The following is a 12,244-nucleotide window of genomic DNA, read 5'->3' as shown; positions in this document are numbered from 1 at the left end:
TATGCAAGCCAAATCTCAACCTCGACCTACGGTAGTCTCGAGGTGTGATAATAAGAATAGCAAATGATAAAGCAACTCTGATGAACAGTAAGCGAAATAGCAAGAAAGTAATAAACGTATATTTTCTTATTAGTGAACAATGTGATGCTTATAAATGAATGAGATCCTCCTTTATATAATAGGGGAGTTCTAAATAAGGTACACTTCTAATTATAGTAGAAAATCATATTAGCAACTAATTAATCGCTGCAGACCGATCCGTTTCGAGATTCACGCCACGATCTTCGGTCCGTTGCGGATATCTTGCCCTTTCCGTTACTGACTTATACTGGCATCATTTCGAAGGATGCCCCTTCTGACCTCGATTAGTGATATCGACCTCGATCTTGAAAAAAGACTTCGATCTTGAACTCAACGTCTTAGCCTTTCGATGTGGTATCTTTTTGTCCATCAAAAGGGCGACGTATACATATCCTTTAACATCTTTACCATAATTTTAGGACTTTAGGACAGCTCTTTTATTTGAGCTTGGTAGCTTTCATTGCCCACCTGCTTTTGACTAGAAAAATATTACACATTCCATTTTCATTTTCCGTTCATTTCCATTTTTATATTTTATGCTGACACCTCTTCCCCTCTTTCTTTTTTCTTCCTAAAATAGAGAAGGAATTATCGATCAAAATTAGAAAAAACACAGAATAACACAAAAATAGGCAATAAACTTTCTCTCTCTATATTCCTTCTGATCTCAGGGAAATAAATTAGCATACACTGCAGAAAAAATTCCCACCTCGGATTTTGCTCGGGTTTTTATTCACCCGATTCAAATACTCAATTCATTCTCTTTTGATTAATTCACACAGTCATAGATAAAAATTTCCGTTCAATTCATTGCACACACATTTGCCGTTTGTGTGTGTAATTTCCATATATAGAAACTGATACAGAAAGTTCTAGACATTTCCATTAACACGAAAGGTGCAGCTCGCTTTTGGGTTTTGGGCGAAAGCGTGAGCACCCAATGCATTGGTCTCAAAATTACTGTTTTGGTGGATCTGACCTAGTGCCTTCTTAGAGTATGTGCTTTCATTTTAATATCCTTTCTGTTTTTTCAAATTACCAATTAAATGCAATTAGTCAGTTTTAATTCAATTTGCACTTTGTTTTTTGTTTTTCAGGTAATTTTTCTTAGGCCTATTAAGATGCAGCTGCACTTCTCACCTAGCATGAGAAGTATAACAATATCGAATAGCAATGGAGGAGGTGTAGGTGGTGGTGATTTGATGAAGATCAAAGTCGCAGCTCGCCAATTCTCTTATCGAACGCTCTTTTACACCATACTAATCCTAGCTTTCTTGTTGCCTTTTGTCTTCATTCTCACTGCTCTTGTTACTCTTGAAGGTGTCAACAAGTGCTCCTCATTTGGTACTTCACTTTTTCCCCTCCATTTTCCTTTATTGTAATGTTAATTAGATATTTTTAACTCTCCATTAGTAATATTCGTTGCCGGTCTAATTGGTCCTTAGATCATAATGTGTTTCTTCATTGTTGAAAATTGTTGATTGAGGTGGAAATGTTCATGTTTCTTTTCCCAAATTATTATTGGATTTAAGTTATATGCACTGATATGTAATAAATTTGTACAGTATCACTGTAATCTAACCTGTTATAGCAAGTTACTTACCATTTACTGTAGGTTACTAATGAATGTATATCAAATAGAGTTACCTGCTCGTGTAAATATTATGCACACCATCATTGAACAAAACTTAAAACTCAGTATTATTTGGTAGTATTTAGGGGAGCCTTGGCGTAACTGGTAAAGTTGCTGCCATGTGACCAGCAGGTCACGGGTTCGAGCTGTGGAAACAGCCTCTTGCAGAAATGCAGGGTAAGGCTGCGTACGATAGACCCTTGTGGTCCGGCCCTTCCCTGAACCCCGCGCATAGCGGGAGCTTAGTGCACCGGGCTGCCCTTTTTATGTGTAAACATCACAGGGCACCAGTTAAGCAACACTGTGGGTGATTGAAGGGAAGTCGTTTGAGAGAAGCTATAATCTCTATCAATCAACGCAAAAGTTGCTAAAAACAGAACATAATGAAAGCAAAGGATCCATAAGGGAGATACCAATTAGTTGGGATTAGGGTTCAGTTGCACCTACATTAGATATGGATAGGAATGAGTTTGGGATTTGGAGAACTTCTCTTTTTAGAGAACCCATGATTTGCCTTAAAGACAAATTACTCTTCAATATAGGATTAAACTGGGCTTGAATATAACGCAATATCTAGATGATTCATATCCTTGATCTCAATTTATTTGGGTTGAGGTATACTTGAGGCATTGATTGATTATTAGGTAGCCTGGATTTTATTACAGTTTCAATAGGTATTCATCATTTTCCTCTCACCAGTAATGCCTAAGGAGTTGTTTTATTTCTTAGTTTTTTTGGCTGCGTCTAATTTACTAAAGTTGTGTTGATTACCTATCCAAGTATTTCAGTTTGATAAGAAATACCCCTTAGAAATGAGATACATCAAAGGTGCTTTGAAGATAAACGCTGTAATATCCAGGAGCTGAAAATGAAGTGTCTAGTTCTTTCTATTTTCGGTGTAAGCAAGAGTACTTAGAAGATCTTGAGTCTATTTTTGATGTTTTAGGGAGAAGACAAAGGATTAGGAATCTTCCCTGTATTCCACTCTGTAAATACGGGTAACCGCACCATTTTTGTGTAGTTTATTTTATATATACACAGAAGTTACCTTCTCAAAGAAAAAGAAATACCCCTTAGAAAGGGAAAGAGGGACAATGTTAAAACAATTTCAAATAAGTTTTTGCAATCTTCAACTTGTTTATATTTGATTCTAGAAATGCTTACCATCTCAATTAGAAATTACCTTAATGTTTTTATAGCAACATGAGTTAAAGTAGTGAATATTGTGCGCTTTTTTGTGTGTGTGTGTGTGTGTGGGGGGGGGGGGGTCTTAGGGTTGTATCATGTATTTTGCGCTACTGGTATCTAGTGCAGTTTCATATATGTTTACTGCTATTATTTGCATGTGATACATATGCTTTCAGTAAATATTGTTTGTTTCCTATGTGTTTGTGCTGTTTTGAATCACAAGTTTCTTTACTTCACATGTTCATATCACATCATTCAGTTGCTTTCAGATATTTTTAAATGCTGTTTCTCTGTTCCAAATAAATGTTATAAGAATCTAGTTGTGATGCTTCTATTTTCTGCTTCTTTCTCAATTCAGTTCCAATATTGTCTGCTAAGGGTGCTAGTTTTCCATTTTGTTTATGATTTTCAGCAAGAAACTACTGACAGACCATAACTTCATTTCCTTCACATTGATCTTCAGATTGTTTAGGCAGACGATTGGGACCAAAGCTCCTTGGTCGATCTGATGGTTCAGGGGTAAATAAACTTCTATCTACGTTTCTTGTTGCTGGATTGATGTTATGGTTTTTCAATCTTCTGTTGAGCGTAGTTGAATACCTTTTTCTTTTTGTGATAAGTTTAAGTGGAGTACCTTTCCTTTGCCCAATCCTCTATCATTTTTGCTGTTCCAGCAGAAGCTTGTTAAGGATTTTGTTAAGATCCTCAATCAAGTGAACTCGGAGGAAGTGCCAGCTGGCTTGAAGCTCCCAGAGTCATATAGTCAACTGGTTTCTGAAATAAAAAACAACAAGTACAGCGCAAAAGAATTTGCTTTGATGCTGAAGGGAATGGTATGTGCATGTAATTGGCCTCACTCTTTCTTTGTGTACTATTTATTCAGACATATTAATTCGCATTTCCATTTGGCTTTATTGTTGTGCTTGCCACTTTGTTTTGGGCGGGGATTGATATATTATTTACCACATAATAGTGCTTCTTTAATGCCTGTGCATGCTTCGGATTCTGTGTGTACGTAGGGATAATCTGCATATAGCCCTTAGTTAAACTTTCCTTTACTTTTTTCTTTTCATCTGAATGAATTCATTATTTTGCAGATGGAGAGATCTGAAAGGGAGATCAGAGAATCAAAATTTGCAGAGTTGATGAATAAACACTTTGCTGCAAGTGCAGTTCCAAAAGGCATTCACTGTCTTTCACTGCGGTTGACTGATGAATACTCGACCAATGCTCGTGCACGCAAACAGTTGCCTTCACCAGAACTACTCCCTTTGCTTTCTGACAACTCATTGCACCATTTTGTACTGTCGACTGATAACATCCTAGCTGCGTCAGTTGTCGTCAATTCTGGCGTGCAGTCATCTCTAAAGCCTGAAAAAATTGTTTTCCACGTTATCACTGATAAGAAAACATATGCAGGCATGCATTCATGGTTTGCTCTGAATCCTGTCTCTCCTGCTATTGTGGAAGTTAAAGGTGTTCATCAGTTTGACTGGTTGACAAGAGAAAACGTTCCAGTGCTTGAAGTAGTTGAGAGCCATTATGGGATTCGGAAATACTACCATGGAAATCATGTTGCAGGTGCCAATCTCAGTGATATTACTCCGCGATCTTTTGCCTCAAAATTGCAGGCTAGAAGTCCGAAATACATATCCTTGCTAAATCACCTCCGCATATATTTGCCAGAGGTAACACTTCGTCATATGGCATAAATTGCCTTCTGTGCTCTAAATTATATTGTGGAACGATGAAATGGTCAGGTCAAAAAGGCTTGTTAAGAGAGGGATAACCTAGTAAGCATAAGGTTGGGTGTCAAGTCACTAACGGAGTAAAAGTGGGGAAGGGCCATGTTGAGCTCCTGGGTAGGGGTTTGGAGGGGAGTCTGGTTTTCAATATGCAAAACGCAAAAAAAGAATGAAGGAAATCTGTCACGTCTAAAAGGCTTACTTTACCCCTCAGGAACAAAATACCAGGATAAATATAGAGTCAAATGATCGGTCTAATTATGCAAAATTATTGCTTAAGCAAGATGCCTGCTATGGAATTTGCTTTATTAATCTCAACCTAGATTTAGTCAAGCATTAAAACTTTCTGTAGGCTGTAGTATTCATACACAAGCAGTATGTACACATAATCAACTTTCAGTATGTACATGTGAGCAGAGAGGCTATATAATTTTGTACTCCTTACCCGAATTGTATGTTTGCATATTGCTAAAGAGCACGGATTTTTGAGCTCCACAATCATTTTCTATTTATATGCCAACAGAAGGGAATGGCCGAGTCTAATGTACCACTGCTTGGAACATATCTGCTCTCACAATTTTCAAGCTTGTATCAGCTTCCAGTCCGAATGAACAAATCATTGCACCCCCTACTGTGCATTAATAGGTGTTAAAATACTGAAATTTGGAGAGTGAAGTTTGTATATTAGCAGTTCTTTATTCCTCATTTTATTTTTCTTGTTCTGCCATTTAGAAGATGTCCCATAAAGACTACAAGTGTGTTAGCCCCGTGTTCTCTCATTTCAGCAAGAATCCCACTTCATGCAGAAATATTTTCTTCTATTTTCTCCTTCTTGCTTTTGGTTGAATTTAAAAATTACATTTTGCCATTTTTCTGCTCTTTATTCTTTCACATGTTTTTGTATTCCAACTTTTGCATTGTCTGGATATGAACACTCTCTTTCCAGTACAAGTTTGAGATTTTTGTGTTGTATTTTGCAGCTCTTCCCAAATCTGGACAAGGTGGTTTTCTTGGATGATGATGTCGTAATTCAACGTGACCTATCTCCCTTGTGGGAAATTGACCTGAATGGAAAGGTGAATGGAGCTGTTGAGACCTGTAAAGGTGAAGATAAGTGGGTGATGTCCAAGCGATTCAGAAACTACTTCAATTTTTCTCATCATCTCATAGCAAAGAATTTGAACCCCGACGAGTGTGCATGGGCTTATGGGATGAATATCTTTGACTTGCGTGCATGGAGAAAGACAAGTATAAGAGATACTTATCATACATGGCTTAAAGAGGTACTCAGATCTCCATGATTCTTTAACCTAATCTTTAAATATATGAATTTTCTGAAATCTGAGATTATTTTTTGTTATCTTTCAAGAGCTGGAGATTACCTTCTTTTAAATCTTTCAACATCTGCAAATTTTCTAGGATTCCTGCTTATGTCTCCATAATCCTTGACCACTTTGTGGCTCGTTTAACTTTTCTATTGACACGTTCATCTAGGAGACACAAGTACGTCCTAGTTCAGCATTTTCACTTGTCATATGAGATAATCTTTATGATCTTCGTCCCGCTTGAGACATCACGAATATTGTGAGTAAGAAGTTTAAAGGTTCCAGAGGTCTTCATTGTCTTTTGTTATTTCCATTCTTAAATAGACAAAGTATAGAAAGTGGGGCATGGGATCTTTGCTTTACCTTCTATTCCCCCTGGGGTTGGTGTAGATTTGATGTTGGGTCACTAAATTTTGTTGTATCATGCCACTTATTGATAGTCGAAGGATTGATCAATTATTTCTATGGGAGAAGAGTTGAATAATGAACTGCTTATATATTGCGATTCAACTTGAAATCATGTGATATCTAGTCCTTGGCATTATCTTAATTTTCTATTAAGCAGAAATAAATGTACTATTAATTGGTGTTCTGAAACTTTTTGGTCATTGTAGAATCTGAAGTCAAACTTGACAATGTGGAAACTTGGAACACTGCCTCCTGCTTTGATTGCATTCAAGGGTCATGTCCATCCAATTGACCCCTCGTGGCACATGCTTGGCTTGGGCTATCAGAATAAGACCAACATTGAGAATGTGAAGAAGGCTGCTGTAATTCATTACAATGGCCAATCCAAGCCGTGGCTAGACATAGGCTTTGAGCATCTCCGCCCTTTTTGGACCAAGTATGTTAACTGCTCCAATGATTTTATTAGGAGTTGCCACATATTGGAGTAGTTTATGGGTTGTGCTGCAAGGACAACACACACAATAGAAATTTAAATGGCACAGATTGTGCTGAATATGTGTGGGGAACTTTAAGTCCAATTGAGATGGAGATTCTGATACTTCGCAGAATTGGTTGGATATATTCAATTGTTGGAGTGTTGCGCACTTCTACGAAGAGAACCTGCATCGGTAGCATGGATATGAGATTCATTCTTCCCATCTGTAAAACAAAATTCATCGCCTCTTTTGTTGATGGGAAACGTACATTGTATATTTTCCATTTAGCTGGGGCGTGGCATAAACTGCGCACCATTACTATCAGTGATGAATTAGGACATCCTGATAAGCAAAGGTAGGATGCTGACGCTGTTTGAAGGCTGCCCCTTTGGCCCTGTTAGAGGTTGAGATGATTCTTTTCAGTTAATTTCATTTTTCTCTTGTCAATTTGGTTGCCATCACCCCCGCATTTCCCTTTTGTGTTTTTTGACTAAATCATGTCGATCATTTTAGACTATAGATTGTAGGAGAGTTTTAAGTCCCCAGTTGGGTAACTACGTAGGTTATACATATTGGTACGTTTTGTATGATTGAGAGATATTATAGATACGATCAGAAAAAATTCTTTTTACCGAGTTTCCACTCACTGACCTTTTGCTTATGTGTTCCATGTTTTTTAGCATACATTAGGGATGTGATTATTTTAGAGATTTCATTTCTTCAACGTTTTGTATTTCAATGTAAAAGTGAGGACTGTATAGCTGACTCTAACTTGTTTAAGATTGAGGTGTAGTAGTTATATATTTTTAAACTTTTCTAGTGGTGTAGCTTTTGCTCTCTTCTACATGATGAATTTTCGAGTTAGTATTACTAATCAAATTGCGCGATTTACTCAATTTAACCTCTGGTTCTCAAGTTCCTCCTGATCAATTATCAATGGTGATGCGAAGGTATTTTACAGTTGATTAAAACAATATAAGGGCATATTAATTGATTGATTAGAATAAAAAGTTACTCATGATTGATTTTGGCGTTTTTTGGGAGATTAGTTACTGACAATTTCTTTCATTTTTCCTTATTTTCTGACTGATGTCCGTGGCAACTTAAACTCGTGGCTTTGTCACCTTTTTCACTTGGAGGTGGCGAGGGTGTTGGCGTACGAAAAAACTTACCGACGATGTCTATGCCAAATAATAATAGTTTATCATGATTAGAGATAAAGTTGAGATGAACAGTTTATGTAAAAACACATGTCGTTTTTATTGAATTATCAATAAAGATTTATAAATGAAATAGTATTAGGCGTGTCTTAAACACACATAAATGTAAACCAAACTATTTGAGGAAGGAAAGAATTTCAGGTGTGTTAAACACATAGAAATTACTCCACGTTTTAAGCCAAAGCGTTTTTAAGGTTGTAGGCGAAGCTTGAAAACAACTAGAGAGCCAAAGGTATGCACTGTTGGCTCATTTTGATTGCAAAAAAAAAAATCCAAGGAGGAATTATATGTCTCCATAACAGTGACATTGCAACGATTTTAGTGTTAGTTTTATGGAGACAGGTGCCTTAGAAGGGTTCAAAGCGCGTATAAACACCTTTGCAGTAGATGACAAGATGCACAACATAAACCAATACAAAAAATAGACCTTGAACCTAAAAGCTAATTCATGAAGTAAGAAATGTTCAAGACTATACAATAAGTCAACAGTGACAATCGATGTCACATGTGTTCCAAGAATTTGCTTCAATTATCTTTTACAGGCTGTGTCATCTTCAATGCACTTTTATCCAAATAACACGGACAAATCCTTCATAAAATGAGTCAATACTTGTTACTTCGTTAAACTGAGAATCCAACCTCAGAAGAAATTACATTCAAACACCACATATTTTGAAGACAAATGGTACTCTTGCTTCAATTTTCTTTTCCTAGAACATCCTGAGGGAAATATCCAAATACCCGTTAAGAAATAAACAGTGCCCATTATCATCCATCAAATTAGTTGTATATGTATCTCTAGTTACAGGGGTTAAGGAAATTCTGTTTGCTAATCGAGTGCACAAGGCTTATTCTCTTGTAGGGAAATTACAGTTTCAAAAGCACCAACCAAAGCTTTAACCTTGCTCTTCTTGATTTCAACAAGCCTGCTTGCCGTCTCTTCTATCACATTATTAAGCGAAACTTGAGCATCTTTCTTCTCCTGCAAATCTTGGTGCCTCAAAACAACTATTCCTGAGTTAGGATTGGTACATCTTTCATTCCCATCAATTACCTTCCCCCTCCTGAACTTCAGTTTCACCACTGAAGGATCATTATTTTCGGAAACACCTGTGTATGTGTTGCCCTTGCTCAACGTCTTCTTCTCACTTTTACCTACTACACCTTTGTTTTCACAACATGTGTACTCATTTTCCGAGCAGTCAATCTCCTCCTCTTCTTTTCCTTCATCATTAGATAACAATTCGGGAAATGAAATTGATGGCAGTTGAAGTGACAACATGATGTTACCATCCTCTTCAGGCTCTAAATTTTTTTTCTCATCATTAATAACATGCATGGTTTTCTTAGATACCTTTTCAGCATTCAATTTGGTGGTTCCATCTTTCTGTATCTTGTTTTGGTTCTTCAGAGGAGCCGATGAACAAGCTTGGGACTTGAAAGACTTAATTGCAGATGCTTTTGGTACCATCTTCTCTTTTCTAAGACTAACATCACTGTTTCTTCTGCTTCTTGCAACTACGCCTTCTAGAGTCCTGGGCAAAGATGGTCGTTTCACCATTGTAAGTTTTATTGGCTCATCGGCAGGTGGTTTGTTACTTCTTTTTGATAGAGGATACTTCGACTCTGCTTCAAACGAATGTTTCCTTCCATATTTACACAAGTCGTGGCAAGAACCAGCGGAAGCTCTCAGATAATGAGGGAGAATATCTTGACCTTTCTCTACAGTTCCAGTGGATAGCCTTCTCGAAATACTTCCATCATTAGATGAATGCATAAAAGGGTTGCGATAGCATGGAAGAACTTTGTGCTCGTTAGTCGAAATTCTTGGTTTCCCTCTGCTGATATTATCTGGTTTTCTTCCAGCTGAGCCCTTTCTAACAGGAAGTACTAAGCTCACTGGTAAATTGGTCTTATCCGCGATCATCAGGCACAACTAATATGATAGGATATATGTTCCAAATTCCAAAATCCTGTAAGCATGAAATTATAGATTAGTAGAAAAAAGAACATGACTTTCCAAAAGTTAAATGCAGCAATAAAGTGCAGATGAAGTGAGTTCCGTTCATAGTAATCCTTTGAGTTTCAAACGCGTAAAAGCATGTTTCATTATTTTGTAAAACAGGCAGAAGAAGTCGAAGAACAGGACGAGATCACACCACCATATGCTCTTTTGAGATCCATGGTTTCTAGTATGCATTCTCAGGTTACAAAGAATGTACAAAAATTTTGGAATAATTCTGAGTCAGCAATAGTAAGAGGATTTTATGAGCCAAGTTCATTCTGCCAGGATTTGTTGAAGGTAAACTGGATATTCCTTTTATACGTCCATAATTCGCTATAACTATTAGTGGTAAACATGACAATATTTTTCGTTGATTTGGGTCAACATCTAAGCAAAGCTACTGATTCGAGCAGGAAATAAATATTACCTTCTTGTGAGACACATTGTGCCAGCTAAAAGATCCATTTTCACCATACTAAATCCACAGGTTTCAATCAGTAAGACAAATATTTTATGCATCTTCTCGGTACTATATTGTGAATAAACTTAAAAATAATTTTCATTCCATGACTGCTAAATAAGTTGTATTTTAAAGCAGAACTAGTATATGATTACAGAAAACAAAAAAAGTTGGGGAAAATACAAAATTGGCCAGAAGCCGAAACTAATGGTATTCGCTAGCCCAAAAGTGTATACAATATGTATATTATATGCATGTAATACACATATATACATAAAAAATATACATTTTGTAAAAAAAGTTTGCTTCTTCACTGATGAAATAACTAAATTAGAACTGGAAAAATAAAAAGATTAAGTATATACCTGGTGTTTTTGCTCTCTCGTGAATTCCTATCAATCAGCAGGTAATAGATACAAGCCTAGGAAAAAAGTATTTCATACACAAAACACATATCAAAGGCAACCAATATTCTTAGCAAACCCATATCAGAACCCATGGAATAATTCATAATCGGGTTCTCTTTTCGGGTTCTTAACAGTGGCTCAAGAAAAGAAAAAAGCTTTAAACAAAGATAGAAAAATCCCACCTGACTCCTTTTTTTTTTTTTTTTTTTTTTATATATATAAATATTAATATAGCAGCTGAGACTGAGATCGTGGAAGCAACGTCTTTAGTCTGAGAGATACAAAATGAGAAAATGTGAATGGGCCAAAAGGTGAAAAATCTTGATTTGCAAAGAGTGGATTACTCAAACTGGAAAAGAAAGAGTTATCTGGTCAACAATGTAGAAGCAATTTGAATTAGATTTCGTTTCGCTGATCGAGTGTATGGGAATTTGGGTTTGGGAAAATCAGGTCAGAGGATACGGTGGGAGGTTCGCAATTCAAAATTTGACATGAAATAACACCATATTACAAGTAGGCATTAAATGAGGCCAAAAAATAAATATTGGCATTAAATATAATTGGCATTTTGAAGTATTCGAGTTGAGTTCAAAATAATAATAATTGAAGTTGAAAAATTAAATAAAAAAGTTTTGAAAGTTGAAATGCTGTTTAATAATGACTTTATTTGGACAAAAAAGTGTGAAACCAGAAGATTTATGAATATAAAAAATACTCCTTCCGTTCACTTTTACTTGATACGTTTTGACTTTTCATGTCCCTTAAGAAATAATAAATGATGTGTATAATTACTATGATGCCCATATTAATTGATGCATATTTTATTAGATTTGTGTAAATGATTTGAAATGAGTAATAAATACTGTGGGTATAACAGTAATTTTTTTATCTCCTCTTGATATGTGTGTAAAATTGAAAATCTATTCTTAGTATTCATGCCAAGTAAAAATGAATGGAGGGAGTAGTATTTACTTGAAATACACTTTTAAACCATATAAAATAGTGACTGAAGCGTAGAAGAGTTAATATTCCTTTTATTTATTTCTAAATTTATTGCTATTAAGGGGGAGGGAAGAGCAAGGGGAATATTACATTGGTGTAAGTGCCTCAGTTTCATATTATACGTCAGGATTCAAATTTCAAGCCACATTATGATTAGTAGAGAGCCATTAATGATCCCCTAAAAATAGGGAACAGAATATGATCCTCAAGGATATCAGATGACTAAAAATCCATAATTTGAAGAATTAGCTCTATCGAATGCCATTGTTAGGTTATTACAAATATCAAATCAGC

At 36.1% G+C, this 12,244-nt stretch overlaps 2 protein-coding genes across 3 annotated transcripts; one reads left to right on the top strand and one right to left on the bottom strand.

Moving 5' to 3' along the window:
• Nucleotides 1-586: 586 nt before the first annotated feature.
• Nucleotides 587-7,502, top strand: LOC109217683 (probable galacturonosyltransferase 13). Of its 2 annotated transcripts, none has more exons than XM_019381947.1 (7): nt 587-1,076; nt 1,179-1,425; nt 3,366-3,421; nt 3,580-3,735; nt 4,000-4,590; nt 5,628-5,930; nt 6,587-7,502. In XM_019381947.1, the coding sequence occupies exons 2-7, from the start codon at nt 1,203-1,205 to the stop codon at nt 6,866-6,868; spliced, it is 1,611 nt and encodes a 536-aa protein (XP_019237492.1). In that variant the 5' UTR covers nt 587-1,076; nt 1,179-1,202; the 3' UTR covers nt 6,869-7,502. The 2 variants fall into 2 exon arrangements, with proteins under 2 accessions (XP_019237492.1, XP_019237491.1); XM_019381946.1 differs by having other exon boundaries at nt 3,577-3,735.
• Nucleotides 7,503-8,663: 1,161 nt separating this feature from the next.
• Nucleotides 8,664-11,148, bottom strand: LOC109217684. The gene is made up of 2 exons (XM_019381948.1): nt 10,907-11,148; nt 8,664-10,049 (listed from the first exon to the last, which is right to left on the bottom strand). Exon 2 carries the CDS (start codon nt 10,001-10,003, stop codon nt 8,906-8,908), a length of 1,098 nt encoding a protein of 365 aa, XP_019237493.1. The 5' UTR covers nt 10,004-10,049; nt 10,907-11,148; the 3' UTR covers nt 8,664-8,905.
• Nucleotides 11,149-12,244: the final 1,096 nt, after the last annotated feature.

This window comes from Nicotiana attenuata, unplaced genomic scaffold (genome assembly GCF_001879085.1).
Source record: "Nicotiana attenuata strain UT unplaced genomic scaffold, NIATTr2, whole genome shotgun sequence".
In the NCBI taxonomy this organism is placed as follows: Eukaryota; Viridiplantae; Streptophyta; class Magnoliopsida; order Solanales; family Solanaceae; genus Nicotiana; species Nicotiana attenuata.
Note: the sequence above shows the minus strand (reverse complement) of the source record. Positions and strands in the feature narration are given on the sequence as shown.

Excerpts from the sequence above, each read along its gene's own strand:
- LOC109217683 (XM_019381946.1), top strand. The coding sequence starts at position 1,203 with ATGCAGCTGCACTTCTCACCTAGCATGAGAAGTATAACAATATCGAAT. Across the intron at positions 4,591-5,627 it reads TCCGCATATATTTGCCAGAG|CTCTTCCCAAATCTGGACAA; the intron begins GTAACACTTCGT and ends TGTATTTTGCAG. Across the intron at positions 5,931-6,586 it reads ATCATACATGGCTTAAAGAG|AATCTGAAGTCAAACTTGAC; the intron begins GTACTCAGATCT and ends TGGTCATTGTAG.
- LOC109217684 (XM_019381948.1), bottom strand. The coding sequence starts at position 10,003 with ATGATCGCGGATAAGACCAATTTACCAGTGAGCTTAGTACTTCCTGTT.